General features: G+C 28.9%; 2 protein-coding genes across 2 annotated transcripts; both read right to left on the bottom strand.

Annotated features, from left to right (window-relative positions):
- Positions 1–8447: 8447 nt before the first annotated feature.
- LOC118193070 (flavin reductase (NADPH)) lies at positions 8448–18598 on the bottom strand. The gene is made up of 5 exons (XM_035364108.2): positions 18441–18598; positions 16892–17050; positions 16718–16807; positions 12439–12570; positions 8448–8946 (listed from the first exon to the last, which is right to left on the bottom strand). Exons 1-5 carry the CDS (start codon positions 18523–18525, stop codon positions 8798–8800), a joined length of 615 nt encoding a protein of 204 aa, XP_035219999.1. The 5' UTR covers positions 18526–18598; the 3' UTR covers positions 8448–8797.
- LOC118193069 (methylglutaconyl-CoA hydratase, mitochondrial-like) lies at positions 17108–18427 on the bottom strand. The gene has a single exon (XM_035364107.2). It carries the CDS (start codon positions 18334–18336, stop codon positions 17428–17430), a length of 909 nt encoding a protein of 302 aa, XP_035219998.1. The 5' UTR covers positions 18337–18427; the 3' UTR covers positions 17108–17427.
- Positions 18599–18635: the final 37 nt, after the last annotated feature.

Below are 18635 nucleotides of genomic sequence, written 5' to 3'. Positions count from 1 at the left end.
ATCTGCACCAAACACAAGGTTGTTGCTTTGCCTAATTTTATGTAACTGCATATTAAAAGACAGAATTTAAAAAGAGGAAGAGCTAGCCAAGGGTCACTCAGTAGCTGTTATTTCACAAAATACAACTTCCATTCAAAAGAAGATTCTGAATTATTTTTTATATTTTGTGTTGAATTACAAAAGTGATAAAGAAATTTTGATAATATATGCAACATGAACTGCTAAATCTATAAATATTAAGTTCACAATTGCTGTTACTTTTTGATTATCTTCATTCTTCATAAAAGATTACCACTTCACTGGCGACTTTTTGAATTTGCAAAAAATTTTTGTTTGGCTGTCTTTGTGGTTTCAGTTTAGTTTATTATGGTAAAGTTATGGTTTATTATGGATTATTATGGTAAAGCACACGAGGGCTATCTGCCCAAGGGAAAGTATGCCTTTGTGGAAGACTTTTTAAGGGAAACTGACTCGTATAATAGCCACAGAAATGCCTATGTGCCCGGAATTAAAATGCAGATCGGAACTACCTGTAAACAACGATTTTATCTCTCTGTCAGTGGTGGGTCCCAGCTGTCTTGGAAAATGTGTCATAGGTATTCTTTTGATCATACATAAAGTATTTTAAAAGAAAGAAAAAAATATGAGGGAAGAAAATATATATGGCTGATTAAATTTTAATTTTTAATTTTTAAAGCCAGTGATAACTTACTGTTTATAAACTATATCAGCCATAAAACTATATGCACTCAACCACATGTGTGCATGCATGAGTTTATTATTGTTGCACACACTCAAAAATATGTCAGAAACTGGCAATTCTATGGAATGTTGAAACCATTCACAAGTCTGTAATAAGAAAGTTTAAAGAAAATCTTATTTATTTAGTTTTTGCGAAATTAGTTAATAAGTTGATTACAGCAAAGCAATATTAGGACATAGGAAAAACTGCTTTTGCATAGGAACTTGTAAGTGAAAAACTTGATGATATATTTTCATTATATACTAGGAAAACAAGTTTTGCTTTGTTATAGGTAATTTAGCTTTTGTTCTGATAATTGTGGGTTAATAATTTCAGATAAAATTAATGACAGAAAATAACCATTTTGAAAAAACTGTAGGAAATAATAATAAAAAAATTATAAGATGAAAAATTCTCAAATGTATTGTTTTTATGTACAATGTGTTTATATAACCATAAAAGTATTACACTAATATACTATACTGAGGAAAATAAGTAACTTATAGTTCGACTGTCTCAAGCGAAACCCTCGTTGGCAATATGCCAAAACACATAAGACTCGTCCAAAAGGGGCATATTACTTGCTGCAACGTGAAAGGTCTTGTTTTCTCCAGAAAGAGCTATGCTATGCTGGAAGGAAAGAAAGTCCCAATCCTTCCACCCTATTTTGAAAATAATTCGGTCCAAATGGCACATGCGTGTTTGCGCTCATGGTCGCGGATGAGGCGGTCGAAATATAAGAATACAATGAAACATCATATTATCTTTTAACTATAACGATACTGCTCTTCCTCTGAAACATGTTATGAAGATCAGATATTCAGTTTTGGCTAACTTTTCTAATAAGCTGCTGCTAGCTGATTTACAGTATCACAATTTTTCCTCTGTTAAATTTGTATTTTTAACATTTATGTGAGAAAATTTAAGTGTTCAAAAGACAGCAAGTGGAATTTCTGTAGATGACCTTAAATAGCTTTTTAAAAAATATTACTCCTTGCTATGTTTTAGTCTGTATGTTATTAGAATAAATTTTCTTTTTCATCTGTTTTATGATTTCTCATAAAACAGATGAAAAAGAAAATTTCTGGATCATATGTACACAGTGTTTATATATTTGCTGAATCTGTGAGAACTGTATTGCATAAAACTACACAGACTTTATATGAATATTTTCGTATTACATTAAAGGGACCAATATAAGTCATGTACATTTAATAGAGTATGCAATTAAGTTTCATAAAATAAAGGTAATGTCTTTCCTTTTTGCTATTCAAATGGTTTGGAGAGAACTGCAAAAACATAATGATTTCTGTTTTTATATCATAAACATTAATGATTACAGTATCAAAAATACACAAAAGGCATCTTAAATCATAATAAACCACCAGCATTATGGTGATAATCTGTTCCATAGCTCCCTAGTTCATTCTACAATAGAAAAGGTAAACTACTCAAAAAATTCGATTGAAATAACACAGCTGTGGCTGAGAATTGCTAATAAAACTGTTCACAAGTGAGGAAATTATTTTTCTCTCATGTATTTTTAACAGTGGAAGTAACATTTTCATTTATTTAGATATTTTATATCTTTCAAACTTTCTTGACTTTTAAAGCATTAATTTCACACTTAAGAAATGCAAGGAATAGGTTTTATTGATCAAGCATTTCTCTTAAAAAAAAAAAAAAAAACATATACATATGTGTTTCAGAACCTTTCTTATTTTAGTATTAGGCAGCTGTTGGAAATGTATTTTTTTTTTTTTTTTTTTTTATTTTTTTTTATTTTAGAACTTTTTTTAAGATGGTAAAAAATATAATTACCTGCACTACTATTAAAAAGCTATACCTTTTTGGTTGCTAAATTTAAAATTTGACAGGTACAACCCATAACCTGTAAATCTGAATTTTAAGATATCTGGAATACCAGTTTTGAAGTCTATCATTCCTGGCATACTGTGTGTACCAAGAGCTAAACAATTATCCAGAGGAACTGCATCTTATTTTAAAGTTTCAGTACTTAGCTGCCAGAAGTTTGTACCATTCTGAACACTTTTGGGATGGGTTTGTCTCATATGAATCAAACGGTCAATATATCTCACAGCTGAGTGTGTCAATGCATGAATGAATCACTGTTTAAATTGAGTCTCTGGACAGGTTATCTATCACATGTGAATTTTTAGATAGAATGTTTGATTAGCTTTTTTTTTTTTTTTTTTTTTTTTTTGTTGCTAGCAGATGTAGTCTTATATTTGTTAGGGTGGAATTTATCCAAACTGGAGAGTATTGACCTTCATTCCATTGCAGTATTATTTATTTTTTTGTCTCAATGAAAGTGAAACTCGTGGATGAGTAAGTAAACAGAGCTGGCTATTAACTACATCAGTTGGTATAAACACATGGAAGTGATCTAGATGCTTCTGAAAACTTTTATTTTTGGAATTATAGGGATTTTATGTTCGATTATCTTTATTACGATTTGTTCATTTCTCTTGTAGTTTGGCTAGTGTTGAGACATATTTTGTGTATTGTTTGGCGAAACAGTGTTTTACATTTCAAATGGCAAGGAAATGTAGTGATATAGTTTTAAAATTATATCTGTCAAATACCTGGGTGTTTTCTCTCATAATGTGCCAGCATTGGAATTTGATTTATTTATTTAATTTTTCCCCAAAGTCCGGGTGAACAGACCTATTTCCACAAGACTGTGCAACCTGTTTGAGAATAAGTGAGCGGTCATGCAAAGTTATTAAATAAAAATCAAGCAAAGTTATCAAAAACCTGATAATGCATTTTTTTATGTGTGTTATAGCAAGATTAATGCATGTTTGCCAACTTTCACAATGTTTTCATAATTATAACAAAAATTATTCTAGTTTTATAATCCTGTGTGAAAACAATTTTTATGAATTTTTGAAGGTACTAAAAATTTTGCAGTGTGGTGATTTATTACCAGATTTGTATTTAAAAGGGTAAACTCTTGTTAGATATTTGGGTTATTGTTGATTTCATACCTTTACTGCACTAAAAACAATACTTTGCAATGTGATTTCTTTTGCGATGCATTGCCAAGTTCAGCAACTCGTCATAATTATGGTGATTTCCAAGGTGTAAAAGAATTTGATTCTTTAATTTGTGAATTTTGACAAATTTTTAAAAAAATACTATTATACCAAGTTCAATTATATCTTTAAAATGATAACAGTATTTTATAATAATACCTTTTTAGAAAAATGACATTATTTACAGCTGCCATGTTTTAAAATGTCTTTACCATTCATTTTTGTTATTTTCGAACATCTTCATTCCAGAATTTAGATAAAATAAAATAATAAATGTTTATAAGGCAAAATTTCTGAATTATTTTTGAGCAAGAGTAAAATGGCTTCTGTAATGTTAAAAGTAATTTCATTAATATAATTTCTTATGATAAGTTACAAGTAATTTCTTCTTTTTTTCCCCCCATATAAATCTTTCAAAATATTATGTTAGCTTTTACTATAAAACTCATTTTATACTTTCTTAATTTTATTCACACGTCATTGACAGATATATGAATAGCTAAATTCAAAAAAGGATATGACAAAATTAAAAATGCATTAATGCATAATGGACACATACAACAATAAGACTAGTAAGAATTTCTTATATTGTTTGGAACATTTTTGGAAAATGCAGTGAAAACAAAGTTATCTGAACTTTTTACAGTACTTCCTTATTATTACAACTCCTATTACCTAAATGTTGCAAAAAGCCTTCTTATTAATGAATTGTGTCAAAACAATAAAACTTCTCTATGTTTCTCTCATGACTCTGGCCTGTCTGTTTGGTAATGGTATGCAAAGAACTCCAAATAGGGTTGCTGCTTTGGTGCAGTTCATTAAAAAGAGGGTTGTTGGCACTGCTAAATAATGGATTCCATAATAATTAGAAAGAAATTTTTATATTTTTGATTTGAAATGTCTATTGTGATCTATTTCTCTTTCCCTTAGTTTCATAATTTAGAACAGGGTTGCCACTCAAACAGGAGAATGAAATTCCCTGACTTTTCCAAGTGTGTTTTAAGAAAATTCCAGTCTATCCATGTAGTGTGCATTGGCTGCACTGAGGGGTAAATTGTGTTTCGACTTGAAAACACAAAAATTTGCCAATTATATATGACTTATCCCCAAAGCATTACTATTATAACTATGATAAGACTTGTTTAACAAAAAGATATATTACAACCTATATTTACAAAAAATTAAAAATCTGATGTGTACACCACGACTTCCTTGTATGGAATATTAAATTATACGCATTTTTTCTTGCATTTCGTTTAAACTTATTGGATTTAATTAAATCTACTTCGCCGACAGCACATAAACCACAATAGAATAAATGCATTCTTTAAAATTCACTCTATTTGTTTACCATAGCAACACTCTGGCATTAGGTTCACTTAACAGTATTATATTTCGTTCATATTATAACTTACTTTTTTTCTGGTCATTAACTACTAAAGAGTTTTCGCCAGTAGATCGCATTAAAGTGCACTAGGCAAAGATATTTCCAAATAAATGGTACTAGGGAAGTACCAACATCTGTGGGCGAAGAAAATTCAGCAGCGTGAGCAGGCATATCTTAATACTTACTAAAGTAGGCGTTCATCATAAAATATTATAACTATGTCCATGTCTATGTCTTATCACTTAGTAAGAGGCAATCGACCATTAACAGCCTTTACCAATATATTATTATAACTCAGAATGCACAAAATTTATATCATTTAAAGAATTATCTAATCGTTGCCACATGTTCTATTCAAATACTATAATAAAGGTAGAACGATGTATAAAAGAAATTAAGCAAACAAAACAAAAAAGAAACAGTTTTTCACAGACGATTGAGTATTTCTCATTCAATTAATTCAGTTCTCACTTCGCGACAAGGCAAAAATATATAAAAGCTCAAAATATCTGTATTAAAAATTAAATTACTAGTTATTAAAAATTAAGTAAATCTTAAACACTTATTTCCCCGAAAAAATTCCAGAAAGGATTAAGCATGATTTAATTCGCAATAATAAATGATGCCATTATCTTTGTTGTTGCGAAGCTACGTTCCTCTAGATTGGCAACAAATCCACTACTCTGCTGTTTCAAATGTAAACAAGCAATGGCCAACATCAAAGAAATTATTAGGCTTAGCGGCACTTAAACAACTTTAAAATTGTTGATAATTCTAAAAATATTGCATGCAGATTTACTAAAGGCATAAAAACCTTAACCAGAAGATAAGAACAACATAATTCAATCATTTTTAAAGCAAAAAATATACAATTTACAAACATATGAGTAAAGAAACTGAGACAGGTAACAGAGTGGACATATATATAAATATATTTATATACGTTTGGCGCGACCGATTGCAACCAAAATACGAGGTGCACATCTACATGTTATAGTAGTCCTATATACAAAATTTCAGCGTTCTGAGACTACTGGTTTTTGAGTCATGCGAGATACCTTCGTACAGACGCCACGGAAAATTCTCTTCAGAATTCATTTTAAAGCAGTTTATAATTTTTTTGGAGGAAACGTGTCTTTTATTCTGTCCTTATGTACACATATCACGCAAAAACATCATTAAATTGCATTCAAAAATGATCAAAATAGATATTTTCATTGAAATATGCTGCCTGAAACTTTTCGCGATTACAATACTCCTTTTTACTTCGTACAAGGAAGTAAAAAGAGCCTTTATGGTCCTCGATAATCTGAAGTGTGTGGGAATGCGATTTCTACTAGTATTAGCATGAAGCATGGTCTTCTTTTACATATTATCTAAAGCATAAAATATAACTTCAAAAATGCAACATTCTTTCTCAGCTGTGTGTCATAGTGTTTTATTTTCCCACTTAGTTACATCTTCTTGCAACATGATACTAGTTCAGTTACAGCATGATACAGTTTATGCATGCAGTGTTATATTAGCAATTTTTTTTATAAAATAATAATATTCAATTTAAATCAAGTTCAAAAGCTTTTATCCATATTTTACATAAGTATGTCCAGCTGAGTTGCATCATCAAAGTGCATAAAAACATAAATTTTAAAAATTTTAAATGTCGCGTGAAATTTAAAAAGTTTTTGTCTTTAGACTTACATAACTATATTCAAGCATCCGTCTCTTTACATGCACATCAAAAGCACACAAATTTAATCTAAAAAACAAAAATTAACAACTGGAAAAAAATGTCTTAAGAGGGGCACCAGTATAAAATATATACCAGCTCTCAAAATTCAGGACTTCACTTTAGAGTTTGTTTAAATCTCAATTTTATTTTCTTAGGGTCCATAAGTTACAATTCATGCAAAATTTTACCACAATTTAAATTATTTTATATACTGCTCCTTAAAGGGTTAATGCAATCAGCAACTAGTTTTATTTTATTGCACTTATTTCTTTAACAACTATTGTCAGTTTTATTCTTGCACATAAGTATTTCTTAGGGCTTTTGCTATTAGGAACTAAACCTGGAGCATTAACAAAGACAAGTGGCAGATTGTGTTCCAATAGAAAGGGCTTAGTACGTAGGCATTCCACATCAATAATTTTTTATCAGATGATTTGTAGATGATTATCCTTTGTTTTCATAAAAGAATTTAACTGCCCTTTTTATTTCAATACACTTTAGTTTCTCCTTGCGTATGCACCCGTTTAAAACCACACAACTATTTACAGTGCCCCCCTAACAAAAAAAAAAAAAAAAGATGGTACACATTAGAAATTTATTTCTTTGGTATAAATAATACAGGAAAAATCACCTGTATATGATTTTGAATAGTACGTTAGTATTTTACTTCTGTTGATATAACTAAGAAAAACGACTATCCTTAAAAGCTTCTCGAAGCATAAGAAACTTGTATTATTTATAGCTTAAAGGAATGGATTAAGCAGCCATAATCTTGCTTTGTGCTCATTGGTCAATGTGTTCAAAATAATATAGAGCTGTGCTTGATGCTCATTGGAAAACTGAAACATGACATTTTCAAACCTATCCTTTCTCACATGCATAGCAGTAATCTGCCACCAACAGGTTTTTTTTTTTTTTTTTTTTTTTTTTTTTTTAAAGACAGGAAATTCCTTTTCTGGCTGCAGATTATGAAATCTTAAGCCAATAACATAAAAATCGTAAGACAATTAGAAATAAGAGAAAATCTGATTGGTGAGAGTATGATAAAAAATTGGAAGTTCAAAAATCTGTTTATATGTATGCAGATTTGTTGTATATATAATGTTTTTGTTATTAACAGGGATTATGTGATATAATATGCTCTTCTTTTTTATATGTATATTCTATAGTTTTATGTTATTTAAGTATCAATATAACAAAATACACATTATAGAAAGTTCCAATTCAGAAAATTCCAACATGACACATATAAAATATTTATATATTTTTTAAAAATATATCCAAATATTTTTAAAATGAGCATAATAAAATTTTAAGTACTTATTTCTTTCAAGCATTAATTTTTTTTTTTGGTAGACCTGTGTCAATTGGTAAAATTCAATAATTTGAATTTGAAATTGATAAAAAAATTAAATTTTGCCAGTTATTATCACTGCTTGATGCTTTTAGTTTTCTGTAATTTAAAAATAAATAAAAACCTTTCTATGAAAAAGGCATTAGTTTTACAAAGAAAAAATAATAACATAAAAATCACATAAAATCTTTTTATTTACAAAAACTAATTAAACATTATAAGCTATAAAAAATGTGCATGTTCCCATAATACAAAAATGACATTTCACACTAAGGAAATCTAATATTCATAGATCATGCTAAGCATAAAGACATTACTCAAATTATTTATAATTCTTTAAGTTTTACATTAAAGCTATGTATTTTATTATAAAAATAAAATATTTATGAAACTGATTCTGGAAATATATATATTCAACATAAAAGCTGTCTAAGAAATATAGACACAGTGGTATAATAATACATATCAAAAATAGCATATTTATTTTTTATATAGTATTTTGGTACAATATGAATGATTTTAGAATTTATTGTGGGTAGCCAATCCCAACATAGTGACCAATATGTTCTTCAGCAGTTAAACATTTAACTAATATTTCAGCTAAATCATACTTAGAAATTACTCTTCCAACTGGAGCTTCATTTTTTATCTCATAATTTCCTTTTGCAGGCTCCTCTGGAAATTAAAATCAGTTATCAATTATAACTTTGTAAAGAAAATAGAACTTTGAAATGAAACAATTACTAATTCCAATGCTTGTATTACTAAATGTAAAGTAATATTGGTCATTATTATAATAATAAAATATATTTAATATGAAAAACATTAAATTTTGGGTTGTTGAACTTGTCATTTATTTTCCTACATTAATGAAACATAGCTTTTGTATCATAGCCAAGTTACAGTGATATTTTTTCCTTGGTAATTAATATTTTAGTGATGAAAACCCAAAATATTTATCAAAAACAAAATAAACATTTAGCACATTCTTAAATATACAGTCTTAAACTTTTTAATGTTTTAACAGATAAAACAAGAACAGGAAACTAAACAACAACTTCCTGTATCCATTTCTTGAGCAGTTATCTGGATAATTATTACCATATTTTATTCTAGAATGTTAAACTGCAATTTTAAATTAGAAATTTTTCAATTACAGTTTTCTTATTTTACTTAATATCACTTTCGTAGTCATATCTAAAGATATAGGAATGTATTTTAAGATGCGGTTTATCGCAATGCTTTTTTTTGAGTCAAAATATTAGACATTTACCAGGAGTACGTTTACAGACCACTTATATTTATCTGTTTTTACAATAATATGTAGTAGTTGAAGAATTTATTCTATTTATACAGCCTCAAATTCTTTTTTGTTCAACATAGTATACACCAGTGGTCACCAACCGGTGGTCCGTGAAAACGTTTTGATGGTCTGCAGAAAAATTGGGACATTATATTTTTATAAAGATTCAGTTTAAAAAATGATGAGTAACAAAACCTATTATGGAGTATGGATTATACTTTTTTAAAATTTTAGTTACTACTTTCAGCAAAATTCCTTCTGAATTTAGTGACTTTTTAGCTACTTTTGATTTGTCTCACTGTTGATAGATGGTGCCATTGCTGAGTAAGCGATGATTATTATGTTTACAAGAATTAAAAATTGGTGGCATAACACTTTAAGTTTATTGATGTTGCTTTGCGTTTGCCAGTTTATTCTTGCTTTTCGTGAAGTTCCTTTTCAGTGATATGAAAATGTAAAGCTTTCTGTACAAGAAGGTAAGATTTTTGTACTTTTCATATAATTTTTCAATGTTATTAAAATATGTGTATCAGTGAGATGTTAATAGTATTTTAAATGTTACTCATAATCAGGGACATAGCCTGAATTTCCATAAAGGCATGCTGCTGAACACCAAATGTTTAAAAAATTATATCAACAAATGAAAATTAGAATTACATATATTTGAAAGTTGAATATTGTTTTTGCGTACTTAATATGTTGTTTTTAAGGTCTGATTTAAGTTTTTTTTTTTTTTTTTTTTTTTCAAATTCATATTAGTGGTCCGCCAAATATAAAATTATATATGTAGTGGTCCGTGAAGTTCTAAGGGTTGACGACCATTGATATACAACACAATGCTAAAAGTTGTACATCATTACCAACAGAATATTTTGATTGTTTTAAAAAACTCACTGATAGCAATAATTATCAAATAACTGATAGCTAATAATGACACTAATTTAACTGTGAGTGGATTAGAAAAAATATACAAATGCAAAAAGTATATTTGAACAATTATTACGAAATGACATTGTCCTAATGCAATTAAATAATTTTATATGTTATATATACAGAATTTATAACTATTAATTTTTAATTATGTATAGTTGAAAAGATTAAAAATTTCTAGCTGACTGCTCTGGTTAAAAAATTTACGATTTCTGCCTTTTTATTTTCATTGGACAACAGAGAATGCCATAGACAAAGTTTTTATTCCGGAATTTACAATTTCTTTTATCAGAGTAAAAAATGTATATTTTTAGCGTACGAATTAGGAATTTTCTTTTAATTTTTTTCTAATCTATTATTATATACCTGTCTGGAAAAGAATTTGAAATTTTCTTCATTAATGATATAATATTTGTACATGCTTTGGCTAGTATACTGCTAAATCTATTGGATAATTTACAATAAACCTAATATTTTAAAGTAACACCATATATTAAACTGTTGGCAAAACATTTCTTGATTACAGAAATATGATTCAATACAATTTCATAACAAATTAATTGTTTTTAATGTAAAAACTTAAAACCAATCTGAAAACATTAAATTACAATCTAAAACCCTAACGTTCTTAACATTAAAGTTTCAAACTAAATTCTGAATTTTTAACATTTATACTCATGTGAACTTAATGAAATTTTGGTTAACAAATTCAGCAATTTAAAAGCGGTAAATTGCCACTTGGCAAAGCATAGGATATTTATGTTTCAAATTTAATTAAAAATCTCTATGATTGAAGAAAAATAGGTTGCCACTGCAAAAAATAAACTATTGGTAGTGGTATAATATACAATCTACTCCTTTCAGTTATTTATTTCTTAGACGGTGCCACTAAAATAATATATGAAGATAAATGCATATATAATTAAGAATGCATAAATGAAAATACCAACCTATTAAATTCATTCCAGTTTTACAAAACAAAAACAGGGCTATTTTGATGAGTCATTCAGCCATACATTAAGAATGTAATGGAGCATGGCATAGAACAAATTATTATTAATAATTCATTCTTTAATTAAGGGATCTGCATAATGTTTCTGCAAGATAATATGGAAGTATTTGTGATGTGCTACTACTCACTGATCATATTACAAGTTCCTATTCATTTACACAAAATATTTTTCTACAGTGGCTACAAAAATATTTACCTATGGTCTTATAAGTGGCTACAATTTTGTTAAGACACTAAATTTCGTAAGGTGAAAATCAAACACTCCAAACAATTGTTAAGAAAGCATTTGCATGGGATCCCCCTTGAGTTCATTAGATGAAAATAAAATTATTGAAAACATGCGGTAAAATCCTAGTATCAAAATGCGGTAAAATCCTAGTATACGGTGCAGCGTTGGCGCGAAAATTATTGCCAACACCAAAAATGATCCGAAGAACGTCTCTCTCTATATATATACTATACACATAGTATATATACTATATACATAGTACGAGTATATACTATGTTTAACTATATATTTTCTTTGAATGAACCGTTAACTACTCATCGTATATGTCCCATTTTTACTGCTCATCATAAAGTAGCCAAATTTCGTGTGCACCGGATACTAGGATTAAACCTCAAAATGCTTTTGAAAAAATTTAAATCTTTTGAAAATACATAATCTTAAATATCTCTTTTAGAAAAATAAAAAAAAAGTTTTTAGTTCCCAATTAATAAACTGCAATAAAATTACACAACTAACTAATTTACATGATTTTAAACTTACATATTTTATGACTGAAAATATTAAAATCTTTGGATATTGTATAAATTATACCCAAGATATTATTCTTTGGTTACAGAATACGTTAACATTAATATTCAAACTAAGCATAAAAGAATATATTACAAAATATTTTTAAATACTCAGTTTTCCTACCAGCAATATGTGGAGGAAGTACAGCAACCCATTCTCTATCACTAGCTTTTAATGCTTCCAGCATTCGTTCATGATCTTCAGTCACTGGGATGTATGGCTTCGGCACTTTTTCTCGAGGCCAAAAGAGAAATGCTAAAAAAATTATTACATGATGTATATATATATTTACTAGTTACAATTTGTTCTGTATATTTAAAAAGTTAATTTTGTCCTCTTTATATATTGTTTTTGCAAATGAATTATACAAATTACTAAAAGAGCATACTGTATGTCTTTAATTGTAACATGCATCTTTTAATTTCAACACCATAAATTAAAATTTATTATTTTAGAATAATTAATATATCAGAAAAAATGATTGTAGGACACATATCATTTTTATAAGCTCTTATTTAATTCATTCATAGCATTTCTCCCTATGGTCTAAAATTTGTCATAAATTTTTAATCCACCTCTTCCAGATAAGCTATCAAGTTCAAATTTTATACACACTATTTGTAGATAGCAATTCAATGTAGTGAATCAATCTTTTCAAAATTTGATCTGGATTTTTATATTTAATGTTAAAAAGATTTTTGCACATATCTTCATTTAATGAACAAACTGAAAATTGCAGAATTTTATTGTTTGCACTATTGAATAGAGAAGATGAAAATTTTTTATATGAAATTTGTATGAAAATTTTAGTTAAATTTCTGAAAATTCTATGTCTTTTTTTCAAATATTTCATGTCTATTATTTTAAAATTTTAATAAATGCAAATTTATTGGTTACAATGTTTTGAAATGTTCACAGACTGTAAAACGAACACTTCACCCTCCTTTAAAACAACGATGATAGGAAAAAATATCCAAATGGGCAATTTTCTACACTTTTTAAATATGCAGAACTACTACTTCTTTCTTTCACTTAGAAAATATTTCTGAGGTTATTATGTGACATTAATAAATGATTTAAATTTATGTTTTGATTTTGAACACAAGCAAACAAGAACACAAGGCTATAAATCAGTAATCTGAGTGATTGGAGGTGACAGCAGTTTTTGTGTTTAGTTTTATTTATAGTTTAAAGCATGCCTATAACTGCTAAATTAAAGAAGGGCAAATTTAAACTCATCACTAAGGACTGTTCACTTAACTGTTCCAGAAGACCAAAAAATTGTAATCCAAAGAATCTAATAAAGAGCAATACTATTTTCAAAACTTACCATGAATTACTGAAAAATGTAATATACACATAAGTATTTACTGATAACAAGAAATTAAACACATAAGTATTTATTGATAACAAGTTGAGAAACAATTGTTCAAAAATTCAATTTAGAATTTTCTTTTTAAATTTAATGTTAAAATGATTTTTCACAAATACCCTCATTTAAAGAACAAACTAAAAATCAGAGATTTTACTGTCCGTACCACTGGAGAGAATGGCGGGGGGGGGAATAAACTTACAAGATATTTTAATGGAAATTCTAACTTTTTGCTAAAATCACTAGATTTTTTTTTTTCCTTATCATTTGATGCAAACAATAGTTAGAAGTAATAGAATGAATATTCATTGATGAAAAATGATTTTTCAATTGAATAATTTGGCTGATAATGTGGCATTGACACTAAAAAGATGAAAATAAAAAAATTCAAAAAAAAATTTTTTTTATCAAATAAACTTTTGCTTAAAATTTACAAAATAATTAAACAAACATAGAAAAATAATTTATCATATAATTTAATGAGATTAAATAATTCTTTTTTCAAAATTCATCTACTATTTTATATCATGAATAACAAAATGCCTTATTAACAAAACCTTATAACTGAATTACTTTGTCAAGAATACAAGCCATTAACTTCATACATTTATCAAGGGCACCCCACACTTTTATTATTCATGACATAAAATTGTAGATGAATTTTGTGAAAAGAGTTATTTAATGTCTATAAAGTAAATGGTACACTGTTCATCTGTTTTTAATTCCTTAATTATTTTGTGAGTTTTAAATAAAAGCTTATGTAGTGGGTATTTAAACATTTATAGAATGATTTTGATAAAGAACTAAATAAAAAGCAAATGATATAGAATAAAAATTTCTAGTAAAAGTTTATTTAAAGAATACCTGAAAAAGGTACATAAAACATCTGCCAATGCAGAGATCCATTGCAAAGTCTTTAAACAACTCTGTAGCAACAATAAATAAAATAGCAAACCAAGCTTTACTACTAAAAAATCTAAAAAACATAATGTTCACCAAGTTTTGACATGGCATTTGGCTCAATGCAGAACAATTTGTAAAACCCTGTATGAAAGCTATTTAGTAGGAGATAAATGGAAATACATTCTAACCTTAGATGAAACATGGGTTTACCTACATGACTACAAAAAAAGTGTTTCATTTATTATCAGAAATGAAAAAATTGTGTGAACTTGGTTTTGTCAAATGGAAAGAATTTTTCATTAAGGGGTTTATCATTGTCCTAGGATTTTCTTACAATAGGAAATTTTAAAAAAAGGAAGAGTTAAAAAATTACTTGGTATCAACTTAACATACTATCAAGAGAAAATTTTATGTCCAGTATGTACAGAAGAAATTCAATTTTTTAATCCGAATGGCTTTCAAAGAGCTAAAACTCCATCAACACAAAGCAACAAATCATACTTCAAAAGTACCACTGTGTTCCTTGAAAAAATTAAAACTGATACAGGTAATTGAATATATAGTACACAATCTGAGATCCAGACTCGTTGGGACTTCGGCGATTCTGAATTTTTACAGATAGAACACGAGTTTAAATTTAGTAAGATGGCATGTTGAAATTATAAATTCATAAATATGTAAAGGCTGGCTGTTATCATGTGTACACCTAAAATTATGCCAAAAACCTAGCAGTTCTACTGAATATTAAAACTAGTGGTGAAGATCATCTGAAAGTATCAAAATAAGGTTTACCTCATTTCAGTAACAACTGCATTTATTACATAATATTCAATATTTTCTGAAAAAATATTGGTACAACTCTAATATACGCCCTAATTTCACCAAATGTGGCAATATGTGCTCTGCGCTGGTTTTTGGCACGATTGCGTGTTCTATGGCAACCCTGTTGACATTGAAAAATCTTTCGCTGGAGCTCGTTGATTCGCCTCTCTGTCTGAGAAGATGGGAGGGAAAGATAAAATGGTAGTTGTTGAATTGAAGTTCGGCAAAAGGAAATATCATTGTGGCTATCCTGTTGAGGGGTAGTGGGTATTTGGAAGTGTGGAAAGAGGGTCTGGGAGATTATTTTTAATGGCAGTGCATGATAGAAGTAGGGATTCGTGATTTTATTTATTTGTGAACCATAGTATAAATTTTCTGGTTAGTGTGTCTGGCTGTCATGTAAATACGATAGTGATTACATGGTGGCATGTTAAAGGCAGTATGAAATTTATATTTCTGCTATTCGGAAACGCATTAATTCATGGTAAGTGCATTTTATTTTATCCTTGTTCTTATTTTGAAGAATGTTATGTTCATTGGTTCTTTAGTATGAATTTCTGTCGTTATTGTTGTTTTTTTAAATTGTTTGAAATTTATTTTGTTGTTTAGTGTCTAGACTGTGCAATTCGTAGATGTTTTTTAAAGTTGACGCAGAATGCTGTGTACATGGTATTATTTGAAATTTATTGTTGTTATGTTATTTTATTAAAGTGAGGAGTGTGTAGATCGTAGATTCCTTCCTTACCTAAATTGTGCAATTCGTAGAATTTTTTTAAAATTTAAACAGGATGCTGTGTACATGGTATTCTTTGAAATTTATTGTTGTTATGTTAATTTATTAAAGCGAGGTGTGTGTAGTTTGTAGATTCGTTCGTTGCCTACATTGTGCCATTCATATATGTTTTTTTAAGTTAAAACATGTCGCCGTGGATTCTTGTCAAATATTTTTGGTTAGAAACTTTACGTTTTTGCTAAAATTTTTTGTTTTCGTTTCGGATTTTTAGCTAAATTGTATGTTGAAAACATAGTTTTTGCATGTGCGAAAAACGCGTTTTTGGAGACATTTTAGGCTAAAAGTTCGAAATGTAAACAAAAAATTTAGACAGTAATATGGCAGCGTGAAGTTTGCGCATATCAGAGTAGTTCCAAAATATTTAATGCATTTTACAATAAGGATATAGTTTTTGCTTCAGATATCTGCATTCTGAAAGAAAATATGATTTGACTTTCTTTTATCCAAATAAAATATCATAAGGGAAGATATCTCATGCAAAGTAAAGATGAACACTAAAGGAAATGTCTTACATGATATGCAACATGACACTCTCTTAACATCATGTTTTTTCATTGCTTCCAATATATTTTTCGTTCCATCAGACATTACAGTAGTCGGACCTAATAAACATGAATTATTCAGAAATTAAATTTTGTGAAGTTATACATAATTATACATTTTATATTATATTAAAATGAACTTACTCAAATCATTTCTTGTGCCCAGGACAACAATAACAGCATCATGCCCTTTAATTCCTGTTTCTACACCTTCTTTATCTAAAACATCACCTTCCACTACATGATTAGGAACAACAGTTCCAAGTTTTGACTTATCTCTGACAAATGCAGTAACTTCATAACCTAAAGATTTACATTTTTTAATTACAAATTTTAATCAATCAACACAAAGAAACAAGGTTTTTGAAAATACACTTTTTATTGAATTTCAAAGATTGACTAAAGCAGCTAATACATATAAAATATTCAAGATGACATAAAAATAGGCACTTTTCCATTATTGGGACCAGATTTAGAAATGTATATGAGTATACACACATATATGTATATGTGTATGTCTGTGTTTACATACAGAGATGCATTCATACATTTCTGAATCTGGTTCCGATACCAGAAAAGTACCTAAAAGTAATATATCATCAGTTTCATTAACCAATAATTATGAATATATTTAACATATCATGGCTTACAAAAAGTGTCAAAAAGTGTCATACAATATATTATTCTGCAGTATATTTTGGAGGCCGTTTCTCCTTAAAAGCCGTGAGGCCTTCAATGCGGTCTTTCGTTCCAATCGTTTGAGCATAGCAGGCTTGCTCAAATGCTAGGCCACTTTGCAGGTCCACATCCAACCCTTTATTTATAGCAAGTTTAGCTAATCGAACAGCAATTGGGCCTTGAGTTATAATTTCTTCAGCTAATTCCAAAGCTTTCACAAATGCTGCATTACTGTTTTCATTCTGCTGAACTACATGGTTAACCAAACCAATTCTGTGAGCTTCATTTCCATCAATAATACGACCTGTAAATATAAGTTCTTTAGCAAGCGCAGATCCAACAATCCGAGGCAGCCGTTGAGTACCGCCACCTCCAGGAATAATTGCTAATTTAGTTTCCACTAAGCCCATTTTTGCTGTTGCAGATGATACCCGCATATCACAAGCAAGGGCCATTTCTAATCCACCTCCAAGAGCTGCGCCATCAATGGCTGCAAGAGTAGGTATCGGTAAATCATGCAAATCTGTAATCGACTGACGAATTTTGCTTACAAATGGTCCAACTTCAGCCTCTGGCATAGCAGCGCGCTCTTTCAAATCAGCGCCTGCACAGAATGCATTTTTTACCAAACTGTGTATAATAAGCACACGCGAATTTTTATCATATTTAACAGTTTCAACAATTTCGGCAAAAGCAGCCAACAGTTTTTTCCCTAATGCATTTCTCGTTTCAGGTCGATTCAAACCTAGCGTAACGATGCCTTGACGATCGCCAGAAAGATATTCAACTACCAGTCCCTGAGAATTGACATTAGTTATTTTGCGAACAGTTTGCTTAACAGGATATAGTAATTTAAGAGAAACTGAACGATTGCACAGTATTCCAAAACTTTTAGAAATATTAACAAGCATCTTTAATTTTGCACCCTAGCACTAACAAATCACGTGACTAAAATTTACTGCCCTCTAGGAACTATCAAACATTACTCAGATACAACAGAAAAATATTAATCTACCAGATTTAAGAGCTGCCTCCACAGTTGCTAATCCAGTGTTACCGGATGCACCAAAAATTATAACTTTTTTAAGAATTGACGACATTGATTCGCAAATGTTTACATTCAAATCAGTCAACTACGGGTGTGGTTTGTAAACAGTAACATGATTCCGCACAGCCATAAATCAAAGCCTATCAACGAAATAAAAAAGAA

This window comes from Stegodyphus dumicola, chromosome 2 (genome assembly GCF_044657685.1).
Source record: "Stegodyphus dumicola isolate Sdum_Otavi_A_Nest chromosome 2, ASM4465768v1".
In the NCBI taxonomy this organism is placed as follows: Eukaryota; Metazoa; Arthropoda; class Arachnida; order Araneae; family Eresidae; genus Stegodyphus; species Stegodyphus dumicola.
The sequence above is the reverse complement of the archived record's forward strand: the minus strand, read 5'-3'. Positions and strand labels throughout refer to the sequence as shown.

Excerpts from the sequence above, each read along its gene's own strand:
- LOC118193069 (XM_035364107.2), bottom strand. The coding sequence starts at position 18,336 with ATGCTTGTTAATATTTCTAAAAGTTTTGGAATACTGTGCAATCGTTCA.
- LOC118193070 (XM_035364108.2), bottom strand. The coding sequence starts at position 18,525 with ATGTCGTCAATTCTTAAAAAAGTTATAATTTTTGGTGCATCCGGTAAC. Across the intron at positions 16,808-16,891 it reads GGGCACAAGAAATGATTTGA|GTCCGACTACTGTAATGTCT; the intron begins GTAAGTTCATTT and ends CATGTTTATTAG. Across the intron at positions 8,947-12,438 it reads ACTTCCTCCACATATTGCTG|AGGAGCCTGCAAAAGGAAAT; the intron begins GTAGGAAAACTG and ends TTTAATTTCCAG.